This window comes from Podarcis tiliguerta (assembly GCF_965153285.1).
Source record: "Podarcis tiliguerta genome assembly, chromosome: 18".
NCBI classification, from domain to species: Eukaryota; Metazoa; Chordata; class Lepidosauria; order Squamata; family Lacertidae; genus Podarcis; species Podarcis tiliguerta.
This window is the reverse complement of record NC_139551.1, coordinates 8,339,811-8,364,792: the sequence shown is the minus strand read 5'-3', so window position 1 is coordinate 8,364,792 and position 24,982 is coordinate 8,339,811. Positions and strand designations below refer to the sequence as shown.

General features: G+C 50.3%; 1 protein-coding gene across 1 annotated transcript; it reads right to left on the bottom strand.

Annotated features, from left to right (window-relative positions):
* Positions 1-697: 697 nt before the first annotated feature.
* On the bottom strand, positions 698-24,982 carry LOC310668260 (E3 ubiquitin-protein ligase ZNRF4-like). Its single transcript, XM_083421284.1, has 2 exons — positions 23,979-24,982; positions 698-1,772 (listed from the first exon to the last, which is right to left on the bottom strand). Exons 1-2 carry the CDS (start codon positions 24,694-24,696, stop codon positions 799-801), a joined length of 1,692 nt encoding a protein of 563 aa, XP_083277410.1. The 5' UTR covers positions 24,697-24,982; the 3' UTR covers positions 698-798.

Genomic DNA, 24,982 nt, shown 5'->3' with positions numbered 1-24,982 from the left:
CAGGTGGGCTATTGGCCAGCAAGGAGGGAGGCTGCATCAGGCTGGCAGAATTCCTCCCTGGTGGTCATCAACAAGCCAGTCGTGTGGGATTAGCCAACCGCAGCTTGATTTGGAATTTGGGGCACCAATTCCACAGCCGGTACCCAGGAGTGTCTGCCAGTGTGGTGTAGTGGTTAAGAGCAGTGGACTCGTAATCTGGTGAACCGGGTTCGCTTCCCCGCTCCTCCACCTGCAGCTGCTGGGTGACCTTGGGCTAGTCACACTTCTTTGAAGTCTCTCAGCCCCACTCACCTCACAGAGTGTTTGTTGTGGGGGAGGAAGGGAAAGGAGATTGTGAGCCGCTTTGAGACTCCTTTGGGTAGTGATAAAGCGGGATATCAAATCCAAACTCTTCCTCACTTCCACCACACTGCAGGAGGATTTCCTGCCCCCAACTTGGAATATAAACAGCCAGGTGCTTTCAGACGGCCCTTACCTCATTGAACTATTTGACATCTCACCTGTTTGCCAAGGTGTCACCCATCCACCTGGGTTCACCTCTTCCAGACCGCCAGAGCTTCCAAGAGACATGCACATTTATTTATTATTTTTTTGGAAAAGAAGAAGAAGAAAAACCCCACCCAAACCCTGGGCACACATCTGTACCTAATTCTGAAATGTAAACACAGAATCTCAATAAAAGGAAGGGGACAACGGCTGATGTTTGGGAGAATTTTGTTGTTTCTGATATTTCGTGTTGGGCCTCCCTCCTTCTGTCTCCTCCTCCTCCTTCATCCAGCGGTATCCCGCGTGGCGGGCCTAGATCACAACGCCAACCTTCTGCTTGCAAATGGGGCAGGTCTTCCCACTCCTGGGCTGGATGAGGAGCCAGGTGTTGATACAGGTGCTGTGATAGGCATGGGAGCACGGCAAGATCTTCAACTTCTCTCCCACCTCGTAATCTGCCATGCAGATCACACAGAGGTCGTAGCTGTCGCCTCTCCTGAAGGTCTTCACCCTGATGCCTTGTCTCCGCCGGTACCACTTCAAGCATCCAGCGAAGACCAAGCCGCTGACTGCCAAGCTCAGAAGGATCACGAACCCAAACTCTCGGAGGAATTCCACAATCAGTTGTTGGGTGCAGTAGCCCGGCCAGAACTGCAGGTAATGGTGAGCTGGGTCCCAAACGGAGATGTCCATGTCATCGTCCCAGCAGGGATTGTAATAGCCTTGAGGCACCACTGTCGTGACCTTGGTGCCGTTCCCAGAACGCACCAGCCCCCTCAGCACCTTGGAGGCTGACCCACCAATGAAGAGGGACGGAATCAAGATCTTCTTCTCCTTCGGACCTTCTACCTCAACAGCCATGCTCACAAGCAAATCAGAGTAGAAGTTGTAGATGACTGCCGCCCGGTAGCCAGCTTGCTGGGCGTGGAAGACCTTGAGGCCAAAGGGACATCCATACCGACGGATGAGGGCAATGTAGCCCAGTGGAGACGTCTTCGGAACCGGAGGGGCTATTAGGGGTTGACAGGCATTGGGGGGCACCACCTCGACAAGGTAGCCCGTGAGCCCCAGTTGGGGGAGCGGAGGGCCGAAGCAAGCGGGGACAGCTTTGAAATCGAGGCAGGTGGAGTTCTGGGTGTAGACCAGGTAGACGAACGGCTTGGCCAAGGTGACCTCTAGAACCAGGGAAAAGGCCACCAGCGAAGGAGGAGAGAGAAGCGAGAGCTGCATCTTGGAGGTCACCTTCCGTGGACCGTGGGGTGGAGAGCTTGGTGGGAAATCCAGGTCTCACCTGAGCATCTTGGAGAGCTGGGTTGGGACCATGGAGGCAAGGCCAACAGCAAGCCACACGCTTCTCACAGGGACGCTTCCTTCTCCAGGACCAGCTTCCAAAAGAGCTTTTCAATCATAGATGTTGGTCACCTCCCGTCCACACACTTCCCACCACTTGCACCTCCGACCTTCTCAGCAATAGTTGTTTGGAAACTGCCTGGCCCCTTATGACATCACGCACTGACAATATCCCTGGCTGGTGAGCAGAGGAAAGATGGAGTGAGAGCAAACAATGTCATGGGACTCTCACACAAACATAAGGAGAGCCTGTCTGGGTCAGGCCAATGGTGCCATCATGCTCAGCATCCTGTTTTCACAGCGGCCAACCAGATGTCCCAATGGGGAAGCCTGCCAGCAGACCTCACCTGGAGTACTGTGTCCAGTTCTGGGCACCACAGTTCAAGAAGGACACTGACAAACTGGAAGGTGTCCAGAGGAGGGCAACCATAATAGTCAAAGGCCTGGAAACGATGCCTTATGAGGAACGGCTAAGGGAGCTGGGCATGTTTAGCCTGGAGAAGAGGAGGTTAAGGGGTGATATGATAGCCATGTTCAAATATAGAAAAGGATGTCACATAGAGGAGGGAGAAAGGTTGTTTTCTGCTGCTCCAGAGAAGCGGACACGGAGCAATGGATCCAAACTACAAGAAAGAAGATTCCACCTAAACATTAGGAAGAACTTCCTGACAGTAAGAGCTGTTCGACAGTGGAATTTGCTGCCAAGGAGTGTGGTGGAGTCTCCTTCTTTGGAGGTCTTTAAGCAGAGGCTTGACAACCATATGTCAGGAGTGCTCTGATGGTGTTTCCTGCTTGGCAGGGGGTTGGACTCAATGGCCCTGGTGGTCTCTTCCAACTCTATGATTCTATGATTCCATGACCCAAGAGCCCTCTCCCTTCCTGTGGTCTCCAGCAACTGGTTTTCAGAACTGCCTCCAGATGGAGGCAGAGCATAGCGCTCGTGGCTAGCAGCCTTTAGATAGTCATGAATTTATCTCAGCAACTCTTCCCAGGAGATCTTGCCCCAATAAGGCAGTTGTGAATGCTGTAAGTCTCCTCCTTTCCACAGTTCCTTAAGTCTCCTCCTCTCCTGGGTCCTTCCCAAACAATCTGATACTTCTTCGTCTTGTTCATCTCTGCTCCACACTCTTCATGCCTCTTCTGGTCCTGAGAGACCGGCGGTGGGACTGGTCACAGCAGGAGGGCGAGAAGCCCTGGGTTCATCAGCCACCTGCCTCATCTCTGTTGGAAATCAAGCCTTTATCAGGAGAAACTGGCAACTCTCCCAGGCACCCGGCTTGGTCTCCTGTTGACCTCCCTGTCTGCTTTCCCAGCAAGCTTCAGGCAGAGGTCGCGATAGGCGATCCTTCTCAGCGTGAGAAGAACACACCCCTTTTTTCCTGCCCCCCGGCAGGGGAAAGAGATAGACAGAAACGTATTTACATGCCTTTATTTCTGTCTTTGCAGCGTTACAAAAAACATGACTGCTCTCTTCAAACTCCAGCAGTCCAGAGTGCAAGCACTTCCTATACAGCTCATATTACACACTGAGCTAATTCTGGTGCCCTCTGTTTCCCATGGACAGTCCCAACATCACGTGGTGTTTTCAAGCAATCAGCTCCCAGCAGCATTGTTTCTATATCGTAACAATCTCTGCCTCTTGGTCCCCTTCCTTTCCATCTCCATCTTCTGCTCCTGAGTCTGGACTGCTCTCTGCCTCAGCCTCTTCCTTCTCACTAAACCCTGTTGCTTCTTCAGCTTCCAACACCTCCTCCTCCCAGGCTTCTCCCTCCCTCTGACCAGGACTCTGTTGTTGTTGTTTTTCAAAAAAATTATTTATTTCCCACATTTATCACAAAAAAGACATAACAAACCACATAACAAAGAAAAACACATTACACACATTACAATAAACTAAACACATTTGTATCTTTAAATATCTAATTTGTATCTTTGTATCTTTTGTATCTTTAAATATCTTTAAATATTTGTATCTTTAAATATCTAATTCTCATTACATTGATAACTGACTTCCTGAAACCTCCCCCTATCTGAATTTCATTATATCACCTATATAACAGTTCTCCAACTTCATATTTCTAATAATATTAACTCCTTTCATTAACTAACCTCTTCTCCTTTATTAATATTCTAATCCTTAATATTTACTACGCACATTCTTATTCTACCCCTAAGCCTATTTATTACTTCCAAGAATTTTCTATTTATCTTATTTCACAATATTTAGCGAAATATTTTTTAAACTTCTTCCAATCCTCTTGTATCTCCTCTTCTTTCTGGTCGCGGATTCTTCCAGTCGCGTCAGCCATCTCCAAAAAGTCCAACATCTTCACCTGCCATTCTTCTATTGTTGGTATTTCTTGCGATTTCCAATTTTTGGCTAATAAAAGTCTTGTCGCTGTAGTGGCATACAAAAACAATCTGACATCTTTTTTGGGCAATTCCAATCCTAATATTCCAGGTAGAAAGGCTTCTGGTTTCTTAATAAATGTATTTTTCAACATTTTTTTTCAACTCATTATAAATCTTTTCCCAGAAGTCTTTTACCTTAGGACACGTCCACCACATATGATAAAAAGTACCTTCTTTTTCTTTACATTTCCAACATAGATGATCATTTGTATGATAAATCTTTGCTAATCTGACCGGGGTTAAGTACCATCTAGGGACGCAGGTGGCGCTGTGGGTTAAACCACAGAGCCTAGGACTTGCCGATCAGAAGGTTGGCGGTTCAAATCCCTGCGACGGGGTGAGCTCCCGTCGCTCGGTCCCTGCTCCTGCCAACCTAGCAGTTCGAAAGCACATCAAAGTGCAAGCAGATGAATAGGTACTGCTCCGACGGGAAGGTAAACGGCGTTTCCGTGCACTCCTCTGGTTCGCCAGTGGCTTAGTCATGCTGGCCACATGACCTGGAAGCTGTACGCCGGCTCCCTCGGCCAATAAAGATGAGCGCTCACCCCAGAGTCGGCCACGACTGGACCTAATGGTCAGGGGTCCCTTTACCTTAAGTACCATCTATACATCATTTTCGCAATATTTTCTTTTAATACTGTACGTGCAGTAAACTTAAACCCTTTCTTCCATAGCCTTTCCCAGTCTTCCAACATCTGACCAGGACTCTGAGCCTTCTTCCCTTGGGGCCTCCCCAGCTGGTGTGTCCCCCCCCCCCCACTTCTCTGCATGCAGCCAATCCATGACACCACCCCAGCTAACAGGGTAATCCCTAGGGTGCTCCCAAGGGAGATTACACCATGTCTTCTGCATTCTGTGCTTCAGCCGCTGCCTCTCTTTCGTGCCCGCCTGTCAAGAAGCTGGAAGTGCTGTTTCTTTGCCCGGTAGCTGGGCCTGTGACGGCTGCTCCGGCTGCTTGAGGATTCTCTCCCCTCTTCAGTGTGGTGTAGTGGTTAAGAGCGGTAGTCTCGTAATCTGTGGAACCGGGTTCGCGTCTCCACTCCTCCACATGCAGCTGCTGGGTGACTTTGGGCCAGTCACACTTCTCTGAAGTCTCTCAGCCCCACTCACCTCGCAGAGTGTTTGTTGTGGGGGAGGAAGGGAAAGGAGAATGTGAGCCGCTTTGAGACTCCTTAAAGGGAGTGAAAGGCGGGATATCAAATCCAAACTCTTCTTCTTCTTCTTCTCCCGGGCCCTGCGTGTGTTAATGTTACTGAATATTTTTGATGATTCCAATGCAGATTGTGCTGGTCCGGGGGTGGTTACTGTGTGGCGTAGTCCGAGTCCTGGGTCGAGGGTCCTGGGTCGAGGGTCTGGAGGCTGTCCGTCAAGGGCGGAGGGGGGTCCAGGGCAAGGAGCCGGGCGTGGTCAGGAACTCCAGAAGAGCAGGTCAGGGTGCTGGCAGGAACAGGTTTCCAACGATGTTGCGCCCGCAACCTGGGAATGGGGCTGGCCGGCTTTTATCTGCCCCGAGGCATAGGGCGGTCCGAGCCCACAGGTGACTTGCCTCCCCTGGCCTGGAGGCGAGCCCTCCTCCTGCGGGAACTTAGTTCCCTCCGCCTCTCTGCCCTGAGCCTCTGCAGCTCAGGAGAGGCTGGAGGGTTACCGGACCCAGAGGCCACCTCAGCTTCCTCTGACAGGGCTGAGAGTGGAGCACCTGCAGGCAATGGGTCCTCCATCACCTCCGGAGCCAGAGCAGATTCAGCTGGTGTCTGCTCCTGAGGATCCAGCACAGGTGAGGACCCTTCAGGCTCATTCCCCAACCCCCGGCTCAGCTGGTCCTGGAGGAAGGGACTCCTGTGCAGGCTGGGATTCCTCTGGTTCAGCCTCTGAAGCAGATTCCCAGGCCATCACACAGATATGTTGTCAAAAGAATTGGTCTTATATGCCATCTTGGCAGCTGTTGTAAACAGAGAGTGGGGAAAGTTGGGTTGGTAGCCATGGTAAGAACAGGTTGATGGACTAGATAGGCCATGGGCCTGATCCGGCGGGCTTTTAAGTTGTTCCCATTGGGGCATCTGGTTGGCCACTGTGAGAACAGGAGCTCAGTTGGTAGAGCGTGAGACTCCTAAAGGTGCTGACCTTTAGAGCCCTAAAAGGCCTTGGCCCTGTATACCATAAGACGCACCTGACCACAAGACGCACTTAGTTTTTAGAGGAGGAAAGGGGGGAAGCCCTTTAATAGCCGCTAATAGGGTTTAATAGCCGCTAAACCGCTAATAGCGCTAATCCGCTAAGTCGCTAATAGGGTTGCTTCGCAAGACGAAGAAACCGCTAGACGAAGAGACTCGCGGAACGAATTAATTTCGTCTTGCGAGGCACCACTGTACTTTGCAAAGGGGGGAAATCCTGTTTTTATGGGGTTCAATTCACAGTTCTGCAGCTTCTTTAGGAAAGGAAAGGGAGCCCTTTCTACAGTGTCCAGCCGGATAATCTAATCAGCCAGTCACATGTCGCTGGGGAAACAAACAGCCTCCATCTGCAGAACATTCAACAATGGAGACCTGGGCAAAGGGCCGGAAAGGGAGCCAGCGAGCGACCACACATTCTCTCCATAAGACGCACAGACATGTCCCCTTACTTTTTAGGAGGAAAAAAGTGTGTCTTATGGAGCGAAAAATACGGTATCTGAAGGAACTTCTCCACCTCCATCATCCAGCCCAGATCCTGAGGTCCACCTCCGAGAGCCTTCTGCTGGTTCCCTCCCTGCGAGAAGTGCTGTTTCTTTTTCCTGGTAGCTGGGCCTGTGACGGCTGCTCCAGCTGATTGAGGGTTCTCTCCCCCCCCCTTCCCCAGGCCCCTCCGGCCTCCCCTCCCTGCCCAGGCAATCTCCTCGCTCCTTCGGATTCTGATTTATTTAAATGTCAACAAGCCGCAGAGGAGATGCTGTCATGCCTGCTAAGAGAGGAGCAATTATGGAGGAGAAGGGTCCCGCTTTGCCACTCCAAGGAAGAACCAAACTTGGAAGGAGGGAGGAAATGGCCCTCCTTGAATTTTTAACCCATTGTCTGCCAAAGTTGTTTTGCTGTTCCAGTGGCGTGGCGTGGCGTGGGGGGGGCAGGGGGGGCCGGCCGCACCGGGCGCAACATCTGGGGGTTAGGATTAGAGGGCGCAAATCCACGGGTTAGGGGGCGCAAATTACTTGCCTTGCCCCGGGTGCTGACAACCCACGCTACACCACTGTGTTGTTCTCTCTATCTCTCATCCCTTCCTCTTCTGGGGAGCAAGGGCAGATCTGCACCACACATTTGACACACGTTCAAAGCACTTGACTCGCCCCCCCAAAGAATCCCTGGCACTGTAGTTTTCACAAAGCTACTATTTCCCACAACCATGACAAACTATAATTCCCAGGATCCTATGGGCCATGTGCCTTAAATGCACGTCGCACGTGCTTTAAATGTGCAATGTGGATCTATCCTAAGAAGCAAGGTTAGAAGCAGCAGCAGTCAGAAATGCCAGGAGTTTTGAGCCTTTAGAGGCGACGTGCCTGGTCTGACACATGGGAAACCACAAAAGGTGTGCCGGAAGCTGAGATCCAGGGACTATGAGACAAGTCGGGATTTTGGGGGGGGGGGATTCTTCACTATCAGTTTCTGTTTCTCATTTTTCCAGTCTTTAAGGCCAGTTCTCATTAAAATTCACCAGCATCTTAGTGCGGATTATTCTCCTAACCAACATACTTTTGCCAAGGCCTTATAGGGCTCTAAAGGTCAGCATCTTTAAGAGACTCACACTCTACCAACTGAGCTCCTGTTCTCACAGTGGCCAACCAAATGCCCCAATGGGAACATAAGCACTTAAGAAAAGCCTTCTAGATCGGGCCAGTGCTCTATCCAGTCCATCAACCTGTTCTTACCATAGCTACCAACCCAACAGCAACTTTCCACAACTGCCAAGATCGCATATAAGACCAATTCTTTCGAAATGATATAAATAGAAAGGAAGGTAAGATTTTTTTATATGCAGTAACAGCAGCAAGAATACTATTGGCCCAAAAATGGAAACAAGAAGAATTACCAACGATGGAAGAATGGAGGATGGAATTAATGGACTATGCAGAACTCGACAAACTAACAGGAAGGATCCAAAACCGGCGGGACCAGAGGTTTACCAAAGACTGGAGTAAATCTACGGATTATTTGAAAAGTATTTGTAATGATCAGACGACGCGTTTGTAGGTTTTGCAAGAAGTTCTGTGAGGAGTATTATTGGAAATATTGTAAAAATGGAGAAGGAGAGAAGATAGGTTAAGAGATATAAAGGCAATATTAAGTTAAGAAATGCATAAGAAGTGATTTAAGACGGAGGATGATCAGAGGTGCTGAGGGAAGTCTAATAAGATTGTATTTGTGACAAATTGTGTGGTACGTTTTATAATTTTGTATGTCAAAAATTAATAAAAATATTTATTTTTTAAAAAGACCAATTCTTTCGACAATATATCTGCATTGGCATCATCAAAAATATTCAGTAACATTAACACATGCATTTCTTTTGAGCCAAGAACTTTGTTGCAAAATCTAGAGGCGAGTGGAGTCCGAGGGACAATAGCATTGTGATCTGCGTCCTAATATCAGGAAGCGAAGTGAATTGGGTCAGTCCTCTTTGAAATGCCAGCGGAACGAAATTTCCCGCCCACCCTCCCGTCCTCAGGGAGTTTGTCAGAACATCAGAGGGTCTGATCGAATGGGGAAATAGGGTGAGGTTGCGTCGCGAGGATGTACCTGCCTCTTAAGCCTGTGTAATCACGGAAAGAGATTAAGGTACAGAAGAAAGAGACAAATTAAAGAGGCGGGGATAATAGAGGTCTTACGGTTCCTCCGGTCGGAGGTGATTTGGTATGTTTAGAAGCTATTATCAAATCATGTAAGCTGCTGTGTGCTTTAGGAGAAACAAGATTATCTCGCGTGTACTTTTTAATGACATGGCAGGGGAGGGCTGTGGGGAGCGGGGGGTGAAGAATGACTGGGTCCCAAGGGGTAAAATGTGCCAGCCGTAGCAGAGCAAGAGCAGAATTTGAGGTCGCCTCTCCTGCCAGGGGGTGAGGTTGGTTCTAGGGGTGAGGAGGGGAGTGGCAGGCAGTTCCCAGTAGTTTCCGAGCACAATTCAAAGTGTTGGTGCTGACCTTTAAAGCCCTCAACGGCCTCAGTCCTGTACACCTGAAGGAGCGCCTCCACCCCCATCGTTCTGCCCGGACCCTGAGGTCCAGCGCCGAGGGCCTTCTGGCGGTTCCCTCATTGCGAGAAGTGAGGTTACAGGGAACCAGGCAGAGGGCCTTCTCGGTAGTGGCGCCCGCCCTGTGGAATGCCCTCCCACCAGATGTCAAGGAAATAAGCAGCTATCCTATCTTTAAAAGTCATCTGAAGGCTGTTTTTAATATTTAACGCTGTGTTTTTAACACTTGATTTGGAGCCGCCCAGAGTGGCTGGGGAAACTCAGCCAGATGGGCAGGGTATAAATAAATTATTATTATTATTATTATTATTATTATTATTATTATTATTATTATTATCATCATTCTACCATTGGGCGTTGCACTCCTTCTAAAGATAATACCCGTGGGATAACACCCGTGGGACGCGGGTGGCGCTGTGGGTTAAAGCCTCAGCGCCTAGGACTTGCCAATCGCATGGTCGGTGGTTCGAATCCCCGCAGCGGGGTGCGCTCCCGTCGTTCGGTCCCAGCGCCTGCCAACCTAGCAGTTCGAAAGCACGTCAAAGTGCAAGTAGATAAATAGGGACTGCTTACTAGCGGGAAGGTAAACGGCATTCCGTGTGCTGCGCTGGCTCGCCAGATGCAGCTTGTCACGCTGGCCACGTGACCCAGAAGTGTCTCCGGACAGCGCTGCCCCCCGGCCTCTTAAGTGAGATGGGTGCACAACCCTAGAGTCTGGCAAGACTGGCACGTACGGGCAGGGGTACCTTTACCTTTTTACCATTGGGCGTTGCACTCCTTCTAAAGATGCAGGCTGGTAGCATTTGGGTGCACCTAGCTAAAGCAAAGTAGAGCAATAGAATAGTAGGATTGGAAAAGGACCATCTGCTCCAAATCCCTTGCAATGTTGGAATCAGAGCAAAGAGTCCCTGGCAGGTGCCCCCCCCCAACCCTTGCTGAGAAACTTCCAACGAAGGAGAGGCCACCACCTTCCAAGGGAGGCTGTTCCACTGTCGAACTGCTCTGACTGCCGGAACGCCCTTGCTAACGTTGAGTCGGAATCTCCTGTCTTGGAGTTTGAATCCGGAGAAGCAGAAAACAAGCTTGCTCCATCATTGATGGTGGCCATCTTGTAACTTTCCAGTCTTCTTGTTGTTGTTGTTCAGTCGTTCAGTCATGTCCGACTCTTCGTGACACGAAGTTGTTCAGTTGTTCAGTCGTGTCTGACTCTTCGTGACCCCCTGGACCAGAGCACGCCAGGCCCTCCTGTCTTCCACTGCCTCCCACAGTTTGGTCAAACTCATGCTGGTAGCTTCGAGAACACTGTCCCACCATTTCATCCTCTGTCGTCCCCTTCTCCTTGTGCCCTCCATCTTTCCCAACATCAGGGTCTTTTCCAGGGAGTCTTCTCTTCTCATGAGGTGGCCAAAGTCTTGGAGCCTCAGCTTCAGGATCTGTCCTTCCAGTGAGCACTCAGGGCTGATTACCTTAAGAATGGATACGTTTGATCTTCTTGCAGTCCATGGGACTCTCAAGAGTCTCCTCCAGCACCATAATTCAAAAGCATCAATTCTTTAGCTATCAGTCTTCTTTATGGTCCAGGCTTAACCATACCCAACTCAACCATTCTTCATCTGGACATGCTTTCCAGGTCTTTGATCATCTGCATACGTCGCCCTCCTCTGCATACATTCCGGGTTTGACCCAGGTTTGTGTTTTGAGGCCGATCTATCATATTTGCACTTCCCAAGATGATGTGAGGACCAAAACACAGCCATGCTTCGAAATTTGCACCTCTCTGGATGGTGTATGCAGTTCTCCAACCCAGTCATGTCTGCAAAATACAGTAGCACCTCGGCTTACGTAACCCTCTAGTTACGTCAACTTCATGCTACGAAAGCGGCAAACCCGGAAGTATCAGACCAGGTTTTGCTGTGCATGCATGCGCATAAGCGGTCTACCGCCTAGTGCATGCTCAGAACAGTGATCCTTGGATTGCGGAAACCTCGGGATCCGGCCGGACCTCCGGAACAGATCCCATTCACAACCAGAGGTACCACAGTAAAATAATATTGAAATTGTGCTCTGGCGGCACGGCAGCAGTGGGATGCCCCCTTAGCTAAAGCGGTGCTTCAGGTTAAGAACAGTTTCAGGTTAAGAACGGACCTCCGGAACGAATTAAGTACTTAACCCAAGGTACCACTGTACTGTATTTTAATACTTTGTTGGAAGCCGCCCAGAGTGGCTGGGGAAACCCAACCAGACTAGATGGGCGGGGTATAAATAATAAATTATTATTATTATTATTATTATTATTATTATTAGGCACTCTCCTGACCTCTGAAGCTGCAATGGGCTCATTCCCCACAGCTGCTGAACGGTCCAACTCTGCTATCTCCATCTCTCACCTGAGAGGGACCCAGTTCTGTACCTGTGGGACAGCAAAACAAGATGAATTTTAACAGGGAGAAATGTAAAAGTATTGCACTTGGGCAAAAAAAAAATGAGAGGCACAAATACAAGATGGGTGACACCTGGCTTGAGAGCAGTACATGTGAAAAGGATCTAGGAGTCTTGGTTGACCACAAACTTGACATGAGCCAACAGTGTGACGCGGCAGCTAAAAAAGCCAATGCAATTCTGGGCTGCATCAATAGGAGTATAGCATCTAGATCAAGGGAAGTAATAGTGCCACTGTTCTGGGCACCACAGTTCAAGAAGGACACTGACAAACTGGAACGTGTCCAGAGGAGGGCAACCAAAATGGTCAAAGGCCTGGAAACGATGCCTTATGAAGAACGGCTAAGGGAGCTGGGCATGTTTAGCCTGGAGAAGAGGAGGTTAAGGGGTGATATGATAGCCATGTTCAAATATATAAAAGGATGTCACATAGAGGAGGGAGAAAGGTTGTTTTCTGCTGCTCCAGAGAAGCGGACACGGAGCAATGGATCCAAACTACAAGAAAGAAGATTCCACCTCAACATGAGGAAGAACTTCCTGACAGTAAGAGCTGTTCGACAGTGGAATTTGCTGCCAAGGAGTGTGGTGGAGTCTCCTTCTTTGGAGGTCTTTAAGAAGAGGCTTGACAACCATATGTCAGGAGTGCTCTGATGGTGTTTCCTGCTTGGCAGGGGGTTGGACTCGATGGCCCTTGTGGTCTCTTCCAACTCGATGATTCTATGATTCTATGAAAACCACACCCCTCTGCTCTTTCCCAACTACATGGTTGTAACATGCACCGTACAGCCCAACATTGGCTCTGGATAAACAACCAGTCAGCACTGGTAGCAGACACAAATGCCAGCCTCACACTCAGCATGGTCAAAGGAGAGAACTCATGGTCTGAGAAGGGCAGTGGCCTGGAGAGAGGGTGTGGCTTGGGGGAGGTGGGCGTGGTTTAGGAGAAGGGGTGTGGCCTAGAGAGAAGAGGGTGTGGCTTAGAGGGGGCATCGCCTAGAAAGATGAGTGTTGCCTACACAGATGGGGGTACAGTCATACCTCATGTTACGTTTGCTTCATGTTACGTTTTCTCAGGTTGTGTCCTGCGGCAACCCAGAAGTACCGGAAAGGGTTACTTCTGGGTTTCGCTGCTCGTGCATGCGCAGTAGCGCTAAATCAAGCTTCGCGCATGCGCACAAGCGCCAAATCACACCGCGCACCTGCGCAGATATGGAGCTTCAGGTTGCGCTCTTTTCATGTTGCGAACGGGCCTCCGGAACGGATCCCGTTCGCAACCAGAGGTACCGCTGTATTGCCTAGGGAGAGGGGGTGTGGCCTGGGAGAGGTAGAATTGCTTGTGAATGGGGGCAAGGCCTATGGCAGGCTTCCTCAAACTCGGCCCTCCAGATGTTTTTGGCCTACAACTCCCATGCTCCCTAGCTAGCAGGACCAGTGGTCAGGGATGATGGGAGCTGTAGTCTCAAAACACCTGGAGGGCTGAGTTTGAGGAAGCCTGGTCTACAGAGAGGGGGCATGGCCTACAGCAGTGATGGCCAAACTCGGCCCTCTAGCTGTTTCGGGACTACAACTCCCATCACCCCTGACCACTGGTCCTGTTAGCTAGGGATCATGGGAATTGTAGTCCCCAAAACAGCTGGAGGGCCAAGTTTGGCCATCACTGGCCTCGGGCAAGTTCAAAGGCCTGGAGGGGAGTGTTCTGCTCTGGTGACTGCCATGCTCCCGCCCCAATCACTTACAGGATGACTTTCCTAACCACGTCAACTCCGCCACCCCCCCGCCTTCCCCATTTCCAAACTGGATTCAGCGAGTGCAAAACAGCCGTTCCTTTTGCCTCCGCTTTCAAAGAAGCTTCTTCAATTTATCTTCCTGCATTACCGAAAGCCGTGCTGATTGTTCTACGGTCCCGGGAAATAAGAGCCTGCACTTTTGCAGATTACCCCAGGGAATCGGCACCCGTGGCGCTGCACATTTTGAGAGCCCAGATATGTAATTGGCCGGGGAGGGGGAAGGGATTTGCCAGAGCAATCTCAGGGTGGGAGGGTGGAGGCAGGTGGCTTTGGATTAGGGTGGGGGGTTTAGAGACACGAGCTGGACATCTTCAGAGACAAAAGGAATCACACTCAGGATCCTTTGGGACAAGCCACAGCTGTTTAAATGGACACGATCCTGCTTTACGTCCCTTTTTGTTTCAGCAGAAAATGGTGTACCTAAATTAGGCCCCATCTGCAAAATGAATTTAAAGCAGTATCATACTGTTGTAAACAAAAAATTCCCCTTTTCCCTTACGGGGTATCCAAAAGCCCATATAGAGTCCTTACATAGGTTCCCTATTGGTAGGCGAGAATAACAGAGGCCAACCAGAGAATACTGAGAAGCAAAGCAGCTAGTATGCTTGATCTTTGTTGATCTGTTGCAACAGGGTGCTCCCCTCACCCGCAGGAGAGAGGAGGCACCCAGAAAAATGGCTTGCAAGGCCTTATTGAATTTTGAATTTTTGAATTTGCCACCCTGTAGATGAAGACCACCCCCAGAAACATCATACATACATCACAGAAGGGGTGTAACCTAAGACCACCCCTCAGATACATCACACCTACATCACAGAAAAGGCGGTCTAAAACAGAAATTTGAATATTGTTTTTCTCCTGTTGTCGTTTATCTCCTGTCTGGCAGGTTACTTGATTGGGTTGCCTGGGGAGCCTGGCCAGTCTTTTGTAGTGATAAATACTTAGTTCCCGGGCCAGATCACAGGCTCACACCCTATTCATATCTTAAATGTGTGAGGATTTGTGAGGGAAGAGACAATGGGGAGGCTTCCCACTTTGACCTTGCAGAGAAAACATTTGGCCAGATTAGGAATCAAAATGGTTCCAGGTTGGCCTTCCTGTGCCGATCTATGTACGTGCTTGGTTGGTACACTTATGAACATTACCATATATCTAAGACCATAGGGACGTGGGTGGCGCTGTGGGTTAAAGCCTCAGCGCCTAGGGCTTGCCGATCGAAAGGTCGGCGGTTTGAATCCCCGCGGCGGGGTGCACTCCCACTGTTCGGTCCCAGTGCCTGCCAACCTAGCAGTTCGAAAGCACCCCTGGGTGCAAGTAGATAAATAGGGACCGCTTACTAGCGGGAAGGTAAACAGTGTTCCGTGTGCTGCGCTGGCTCGCCAGATGCAGCTTCGTCACGCTGGCCACGTGACCCGGAAGTGTCTTCGGACAGCGCTGGCCCCCGGCCTCTTGAGTGAGTTGGGCGCACAACCCTAGAGTCTGTCAAGACTGGCCCGTACGGGCAGGGGTACCTTTACCTTTACCTTTAAGACCATAAAATTCCTATCACAATACAGCACACACACACACACCCTGGATCCTGGAAACTGTAGTTTGCTAAGGGTGCAGAGAGATGTTAGGAGAGCCCTTGCTCTCTCGCTGAGCTACAACTCCCAGAGTGGGGTTTCACAATCAATCCCTCTTCCCAAGGAATTATAGCTCTGCATGTGGTTCAGGGAAAGGAGTACGGCAAGGCTGTATATTGTCTCCCTGCTTATTTAACTTATATGCAGAATTCATCATGCTAAAGGCTGGGCTGGATGAATCCCAAGTCGGAATTAAGATTGCCAGAAGAAATATCAACAACCTCAGATATGCAGATGACACAACCTTGATGGCAGAAAGTGAGGAGGAATTAAAGAACCTTTTAATGAAGGTGAAAGAGGAGAGTGCAAAATATGGTCTGAAGCTCAACATCAAAAAAAACGAAGCTCATGGCCACTGGTCCCATCACCTCCGGGCAAATAGAAGAGGAAGAAATGGAGGCAGTGAGAGATTTTACTTTCTTGGGCTCCATGATCACTGCAGATGGTGACAGCAGTCACGAAATTAAAAGACGCCTGCTTCTTGGGAGAAAAGCAATGACAAACCTAGACAGCATCTTAAAAAGTAGAGACATCACCTTGCCAACAAAGGTCCGTATAGTTAAAGCTATGGTTTTCCCAGCAGTGATGTATGGAAGTGAGAGCTAGACCATAAAGAAGGCTGATCACCAAAGAATTGATGCTTTTGAATTCTGGTGCTGGAGGAGACTCTTGAGAGTCCCATGGACTGCAAGAAGATCCAACCTCTCCATTCTGAAGAAAATCAGCCCTGAGTGCTCACTGGAAGGACAGATCCTGAAGCTGAGGCTCCAAGACTTTGGCCACCTCATGAGAAGAGAAGACTCCCTGGAAAAGACCCTGATGTTGGGAAAGATGGAGGACGCAAGGAGAAGGGGACGACAGAGGATGAGATGGTTAGACAGTGTTCTCCAAGCTACCAGCATGAGTTTGACCAAACTGCGGGAGGCAGTGGAAGACAGGAGTGCCTGGCGTGCTCTGGTCCAGGGGGTCACGAAGAGGCAGACACAACTAAACAACTAAACAACAACAACCACAAAATGTGGTTCAGGGTGTCTCCCAGCACTGCCTCAGCATTCTTAATGAACTGCCATATCCCTTGCTGAAAATGGCAGGGCGCCACTTTTAAATGTACAGCACAGATGGGACCCGGGTTGATCAAGGCACAAGGAACGCCGTGCAGAGGCGTTTCTGCACAAATGACTCCCCAGGCAACCGAGTGGATGTCCAGGCTCAACCGACCGTCTCTGTGCTGCTTTAGAGAGCTCAGCATCCGCGTCCAAATGAACAGCTAAAAAAACAAATGAAAATAACTCAGCTAGAGGCACCATGACAGCTGCGGTGTTTGGGAAGGAGCTTGTTCTGCCCATTGCAACAAGGACTACCAATATTTTTTCTCGCTCCTCACAGGGCGAGGTGGTGCATGGAATAGCACAAGCTCGGATTCTGGCTCCAAATGACCCTGTTCGTGGGATACTCCTGATCAGGTTTTTGGCTCTCCTTTGCAACAAGGCTGAGCCCATCTGCCTGCTCCGTGCAGCTGCTGTTTTCTGCTTTTCCATAGTACACACATTCTCTCTCTCTTGCTCCTGTTTAAAGGTTTGCTGGCCACGATGGCAGAGGTCCATTTGGCGGCAGCTGTCCGCAGCGCTGCAGCCGTATGAAGTGCGGAGCAGAGGGAAGGAAGAAGAAAGAGAGAGAGAGAGAGAGAGAAGGTCAGTTAATTATTTCAACAACTTGACGAGCTGTCGGACGCCTTTCCGCTGCTGCTTGCGGATTTTTTTGCTTGCTGGGTTCCCACAAGCCAAGGGAAACAGCACGGGATGCCTGGGCTGGTGGTTATACTGCGGCATTTGCCTGCACAGGGAAGTGAAAGGAAAGCACGGCTGGAACATCTCTGTGCTAGAACAGGGTCATAGGTCTTAGCTGTCTGCCGAAGCCACACTAGAAAACTCGACTCCCAAAATCCTGAATGGGCAAAAGTCCTTCTAATTTATGTTGTGGACACACCAGAACAGTACAGTGGTACCTCCGGTTATAAACGCTTCTGGTTACGAACGCTTCAGGTTACGAGCTCCGCCAACCCGGAAGTAGCTGCTCCTGGTTGAGAACTTTGCCCCAGGATGCGAATGGAAATCGTGCGCCGGGGGTGCGCACGCAGCGGCAGGCCCCATTAGCAAAAGCGCGCCTTGGGATAAAAACGGTTTCAGCTTAAGAACGGACAGTCCCCGGATTTGCGAATAAGTCCCCAGAGAAATTCCATCCCCGGAATGTCCCCGGATTTCATCTAATGTCCCCAGGAAACGCAACAGTAAGAGCTGTTCGACCGTGGAATTTGCTGCCAAGGAGTGTGGTGGAGTCTCCTTCTTTGGAGGTCTTTAAGCAGAGGCTTGACAACCATATGTCAGGAGTGCTCTGATGGTGTTTCCTGCTTGGCAGGGGGTTGGACTTGATGGCCCTTGTGGTCTCTTCCAGTTCTATGATTCTATGATTCTATGATTCTATGATTCTATGAGCGGCAGTCTCAGCAGCCCGGAGCAGTTGTCTCTGGCTGGCTTCAGGAGCTGCTCAGAAGTCCCCATATGATGGTGGTGCAGGGCCTCTAAGATGCAGCTTCCGGGCTGCCTCCACCTTCCCGGACCCCAGCAACTAAGTTGTGAAGGGAGGCTTCAGGCTGCCTATTGGAGCAGCCTCCCAACTCCTACTTGCGTGCAAGCAGGAGGAGGCAGGGATCTCTCAGTTAGGCAACTGGGGAAGTCTTCCTTCCCATCTGAGGGATCCCCACCTCCTCCTGCTTGCACGCAAGTAGGAATGAGATTGGGGCTGCTCCGATGGGAGGGGAGGCATTGTGCTGCCTGAGCCTCGCCACCACCTCCGCTCTCGGTCCTCCTTCTCCACCTTCCATGCCTGACCCATAACACATTGCTTCCCCACCACCACCAGAACCAACAACTCAGGGGCTGTCCAGGCTCATGGAGAAAGGAGATAGAAGCCTCAGAGGAAGGGGAAACATGGCGGTTGAGGTCAAGGCGGTGGCCGCCCCTCTGCCACTGCCATTGCTGCAGCATCAACGTCCCAAACGTGTAGTATTGATTGAGTGATTGTTTCATAGAATCATAGAATCATAGAGTTGGAAGAGACCACAAGGGCCATCGAGTCCAACCCCCTGCCAAGCAGGAAACACCATCAGAGCACTCCTGACATATGGTTGTCAAGCCTCTGCTTAAAGACCTCCAAAGAAGGAGACTCCACCACACTCCTTGGCAGCAAATTCCACTGTCAAACAGCTCTTACTGTCAGGAAGTTCTTCCTCATGTTTAGGTGGAATCTTCTTTCTTCTAGTTTGGATCCATTGCTCCGTGTCCGCTTCTATGGAGCAGCAGAAAACAACCTTTCTCCCTCCTCTAGGTGACATCCTTTTATATATTTGAACATGGCTATCATATCACCCCTTAACCTCCTCTTCTCCAGGCTAAACATGCCCAGCTCCCTTAGCCGTTCCTCATAAGGCATCGTTTCCAGGCCTTTGACCATTTTGGTTGCCCTCCTCTGGACACGTTCCAGTTTGTCAGTGTCCTTCTTGAACTGTGGTGCCCAGAACTGGACACAGTACTCCAGGTGAGGTCTGACCAGAGCAGAATACAGTGGCACTATTACTTCCCTTGATCTAGATGCTATACTCCTATTGATGCAGCCCAGAATTGCATTGGCTTTTTTAGCTGCCGCGTCACACTGTTGGCTCATGTCAAGTTTGTGATCAACCAAGACTCCTAGATCCTTTTCACATGTACTGCTCTCAAGCCAGGTGTCACCCATCTTGTATTTGTGCCTTTCATTTTTTTTGCCCAAGTGCAATACTTTACATTTCTCCCTGTTAAAATTCATCTTGTTTGTTTTGGCCCAGTTCTCTAATCTGTCAAGGTCGTTTTGAAGTGTGATCCTGTCCTCTGGGGTGTTAGCCACCCCTCCCAGTTTGGTGTCATCTGCAAATTTGATCAGGATGATCGGATTCATTGAAAAAAATCTGGTAACCTTACCCTAAGGAGTCTCAAAGCAGCTAACATTCTCCTTTCCCTTCCTCCCCCACAACAAACACTCTGTGAAGTGAGTGGGGCTGAGAGACTTCAGAGAAGTGTGACTGGCCCAAGGTCACCCAGCAGCTGCATGTGGAGGAGCGGGGAAGCGAACCCGGTTCACCAGATTACGAGTCCTCCGCTCTTAACCACTACACCGCGCTGGCTCTCAAAAGGTGAGAGAGAATGGTCAGGTTGCCAAGTGGTTCTCAAAGTGGGTGGTGGGATGACCAGGTTTGGGTGACGAGAGCCCAAGGGGGTGTAAATGTCTTCCAGGCTCCGAGAAGCTGGTATCGCTGGACCAACTTCATTGATTTCATTGAATTAATTAAACTAAATTGTTTTAATTGGACGGGGAGCAAATGTGCAATTAATAGTTACTCTTTTGGAATGCCGGGACGCGGGTGGCGCTGTGGGTTAAAGCCTCAGCGCTTAGTGCTTGCCGATCGAAAGGTCGGCGGTTCGAATCCCCGCGGCGGGGTGCGCTCCCGTTGTTCGGTCCCAGCGCCTGCCAACCTAGCAGTTCGAATGCACCTCCGGGTGCAAGTAGATAAATAGGGACCGCTTACTAGTGGGAAGGTAAACGGCGTTTCCGTGTGCGGCTCTGGCTTGCCAGAGCAGCGATGTCACGCTGGCCACGTGACCCGGAAGTGTCTTCGGACAGCGCTGGCCCCTGGCCTCTTGAGTGAGATGGGCACACAACCCTAGAGTCTGTCAAGACTGGCCCGTACGGGCAGGGGTACCTTTACCTTTTACCTTTTGGAATGCCATTGTGTCGTTATCTCCCTTATTGGGCCATGCAAAACCCTTACTCTGAATAATGTTTTTTATGGGGTTGGGGGAACTATGGAATCTAGGTAGCTAGTGCCCCCCAAAAGTTTGTAGGCTCAAACCTCCTTCTCCGGGGAACCTACAGGACTACGAAGGAAGGGGCTAGCTGGCTCCTTTTGCAACCTTCCTTTGAGTTTTCTCCTTCAAGGTCACGTCTCAGGTTCCTTTGCCTCCCCATCTTTTAAACCCGGCTTCTCATCACCATTTTTAATGATAGGAATATTGCACCGGCGTGACTTATAAGTGCTATTCTAAGGGATGGCGAGTCGATATATTTGTTTTCTTGTTTGATATACGGCGGCGAGAGGAAGCCATGGATGAAGTTTATTAAACCTGCCTAATTTTCTATCAGTTCTGAGGACTATCGATCCTGTCCGTAGAAGTTATCAGGCTCAGGCGCAAGCATAGGTTAAAACAAAATCATTTCAACGCGGAGGTGGGGGGTGGGGAGGGGGGGGGGGAGAAAGTGATTGTGCAGGGAAGCAACAGAAGGGGAATATAAAGGACCTTATTTGAATGCACAAGAAACTATCTTGGATCAATGGGCCAAAGAATGGATATTTTTTGGGGGGAGGGCAGGGAGGAAGAAGAGACGTTAGAAAGCAAGAGACAACAAACAGATGAGGCTTTGGAGCCAGTGCGATGGGGGGGTGGTACAGATTGTGCATTGAGAATCCTGCCCCCCCCCGCCATCTCTTGTGCATTTTGTGGGATCAATAGGAAGTGGGGGTGTGAAACCACTTCTAGATTAAGGCACACACCCCAACCCAGCACAATTGCCCTCTCTCTCCCAGCATTCAGTGCGAGATGAGCTGGTCTCCCAGGGTGAGATTAGCTGGTCGCCATAGGCGAGTAGGGATTTATTTGTTTTTGTCATCTCTTGTGATTGGCTGGCTGGGATTTTTTCCCTCATCTATCCCCACACTGCAGCGCTGCGTGGGTGCGGTTAGGGGCAGGGGTCTTCGAAAATAGGTTGATTGGTTGATTGGTCTCTTGCAGTGGCGTAGCGTGGGGGGTGCAGGGGGGGCCGGGCGCAACATCTGGGGGGGGGGCGTGCTCGCACTCGCAGCTCTCTGCCCCTACCTGGCTCACTCACTCTCTCTCACTGGAGTGCTGGCTGTGCGAATCCGATCCGAGCCGCCGGGTCGCTGCCCACTGTGGAGGGGAGGGTGCCAGGCGTGCGGTGCGGTGCGGAGAGAGAGCGAGGGACTATCTGGGGGAGGGACAGTGCAGCGGGGGGGGGGGGGGGCGCAAATTACTTGCCTTGCCCCGGGTGCTGACAACCCACACTACGCCACTGGTCTCTTGGCAGAGGGGGGTGAGTATCCTGCTCACTTTTCAGGTGAACAGTGATTCTTTGGCTTACTATCAGAAAGTGCTTCCTGATGTTCTGTTGGAAACTCTTTCCTGTTTGAATCCGTGGCTTCAAACAGGAAGAGCTATTTTGTGGTGGAACGGACTCCCTCCACGGGTGAAAAGGGTCATGCAACCCAACAAGGCAGCTGTCTAGAACGAAATTTCCATATCCTCATGCTCCTTTTATGCTTTTTACATAATTTCCCCCCCTGCATCTCTGTAGCATAATCTTATGTTGTAGGTCCCCTTGACTCCTATCTTAATTTGCGAAAAATAAAGTATTTCCTCCAGAGGTGGTGGACGCTGGCCTTCCTTGGATGCTTGTAAGCAGAGGTTCAGAGGTCACCTAGTTAGGTTTGCTTTCGCCGGGATTCCTGTATTGCGGGGGGTTGGACTAGATGACCCGTGGTGTCCCTCCAAAATCCCACTCATTCTCAAACCTTTATTGGCCTATATACAAGATTCCAGTAGGGTTCTGTGCAATAAATTCACTCAGAAGAAGAAGAAGAGTTTGGATTTGATATCCTGCTTTATCACTACCCTAAGGAGTCGCAAAGGGATGTGAGTGGCACTGTGGTCTAAATCACAGAGCCTACGGCTTGCCAATCAGAAGGTCGGCGGTTCAAATCCCCGTGACGGGGTGAGCTCCCATTGTTCGGTCCCAGCCCCTGCCAACCTAGCAGTTCGAAAGCATGTCAAAGTGCAAGTAGATAAATAGGTACCGCTCTGGCGGGAAGGTAAAAGGTGTTTACGTGTGCTGCTCTGGTTCGCCAGAAGCGGCTTAGTCCTGCTGGCCACATGACCCGGAAGCTGTACGCCAGCTCCCTCAGCCAATAAAGCGAGATGAGTGCCGCAACCCCAGAGTCGGTCACGACTGGACCTAAGCTAAAAAGCCCCCAATGATCATATCATGGGACCACAGACTTGGGTCTCTCATCTCTTTTTTGGACCACAACTCCCATCATCCCTAGGTCAGGGATGATGGGATTTGTAGTCCCAAAACAGCTGGAGACCCAAGATCTATTCCTACCCCCTGCATTGCAGGAATATTTGCCCAACATGGCATTCGAACCCCCAAGGCCCTGAGATTAAGAGTCTCATACTCTACCAACTGAGTTATCCCTTACCTTTCCCCGTAGGGTTATTGTTGTAATGCACAGTTATTGACTCACATGTGCATGCATGAAAGGGTTAACCTGAGCCGTAAGCCCAAGTTGCCATGGTAGGTATGGCTTAGCAGGCTCTCAGCAGGCTCTGCCCCACCTCTCTCCCCCCCCCCCTTCTCTTTTTGTGCTTCCTGGAACAAACAAGGAGCCATGAGGCAATGGCTCCCAGCTTCAAGAAAAACCAAGTGAACTGGTACTCTCCCAAAGGGAGTTTTTGCAGCCTGCATCTTTGCCAACCCAAAGATTGCCTGATCCTTTTCGTAAAGAAACAAAGTACTTTTCTTTGTAAGTTGTTTGGAACCTTTTCTTTTCTTTTTCTTTTCTTTTTTTTAAGGCCAACCAATAGAGACTTGGACGTTGGTGGTGCTGTGGGTAAAACCTCAGCGCCTAGGGCTTGCCGATCGCATGGTCGGCGGTTCGAATCCCCGCGACGGGGTGAGCTCCCGTCTTTCGGTCCCAGGTCCTGCCCACCTAGCAGTTCGAAAGCACCCTTAAGTGCAAGTAGATAAATAGGTACCGCTTTATAGCGGGAAGGTAAACGGCGTTTCCGTGTGCTGCGCTGGTGCCGGCTCGCCAGAGCAGCTTCGTCACACTGGCCACGTGACCCGGAAGTGTCTCCGGACAGCGCTGGCCCCTGGCCTCTTAAGTGAGATGGGCGCACAACCCTAGAGTCGGACACGACTGGCCCGTACGGGCAGGGGTACCTTTACCTTTACCTTAATAGAGACTTGTTCGCTGTTATTTCTGAAACTCTGTGAGTAAAGCGTCCACTTATTTGCAAAGTGAAGTGTCTGTGATTTAATCTAGCATAGGTATTTTCATGGGGAGCATTTGTTTAAAGGTGGGTGAGGACAGATGTAAATCTATCCAAGTTTAAACGTGCTGGGAGCAATTGCCAGTGATCAACAGAGAGAGAGAGAGAGAGAGAGAGAGAGAGAGAGAGAGAGAGATGCTTCAAAGTATAAGAATGGGAAGATTATAGGATGATGGAACAGTTTGTGGGGAGGCTGATGAGATTTCCAAAATGACTATGTTTTGTGGGACTGATGAGAGATGTGGTCCAAAATGACTGTTTGGTGTGGCTAGTGGGAGGTGATCTGGAGGGCACCAGATTGACAAAGAGCCATTCAGAGAATGGGGAGAAGAAACCTCAGAAGATCTCATTTGTGGACAATGTATTAATTTTGCAAGTTCGCCGAATAAAGTGCCTTGAGGAACATCTGTCTAGCTGCCTGCTGGCTTCCGAACCCCAAAGTCATTACAAGCAGCAGAGGACATACAAGGCCACCACCCAGATGACCAGAGTGAGGCCAAACAGGAGGTAATGGATGCCGTTGAGCAAGTGGCAGCGCGTCGGCAGGCAAGGGAGTGTCTGCTTCAGGAGTCCTTGCCTAGACCTTTGAGGATGTGATTGGCAGTTGGGCTCAGCATCCCAGCAGGACAGCCAATGGCATTCAGGGACAAGGATGATGTAAGCGGTTTGGTCATAATGGAAGATCCTTCTGAGCTGGGTGGAAGCCGACTCGCTGATGAACAAGGAAGGAATGCTGACCGACCCCTTCACGGCCTCGTTCTCACCCAACATGGTCACCAGAGCCTGCGAGTCAACGTTGTGCACGATGGCGGCATGGTACCCGGCTTGCTGGGCGTGAAGGACCTTAGTGGTGAAGGGGCAGTCGTACCTCTGGATGAGGGCGATGAAGGCAGTGGAGGAGCTGTTGGCCGGCGGCGGGGTGTCGATGGGTTGGCAGGCGTTGGCTGGCTTGGCTTCCACAAGGTGACCCAGAAGACCTTCGCGGTGGAGAGAAGGTCCAAAATGGGAAGGCAGGGCATCAAAATCTTGGCTGATGCCATTGTGGTTGTACACTGCGCGGATTAAGGCATCACTGGAAGGGATGCAGAGGAGCAGGAGAGAGATACCTGAGACCAGATGAACAGGAGGTGAAAGAGATATTAGGTGCATTCTTGCATAGATCATAGGTGGATCTGTCTAAAGGTCTTTGCTGGGCAGTGGGAGCATCAATGTGGTAGTTCCTACTGGATCATCCATGAAACCAGACCGTGGCCAGGCAAGTGGAACAGGCCAAGCTCTTGGTGTTGAAGAATAGGTGGCTGGTTTTCCCCCAGAGCACCAGGGCTGCCTGATGAGTAAAGCCTTCCTAGGACATTTGCCCAGAGGTCTTTGTGACCTCATGACCTCAGCCACCTACCTCAATCCACCTAGGAAATGTATTAGATATGTCCTCCAAGGCAGCCAGGGATCT

Bases quoted from the DNA above. Each gene is read 5' to 3' on its own strand.
- LOC310668260 (XM_083421284.1), bottom strand. From the start codon at position 24,696: ATGATCTATGCAAGAATGCACCTAATATCTCTTTCACCTCCTGTTCAT. The intron at 1,773-23,978 runs AATGACTTTGGG...TGCTCAGGTGAG, and splicing joins GTATGTCCTCTGCTGCTTGT to ACCTGGATTTCCCACCAAGC.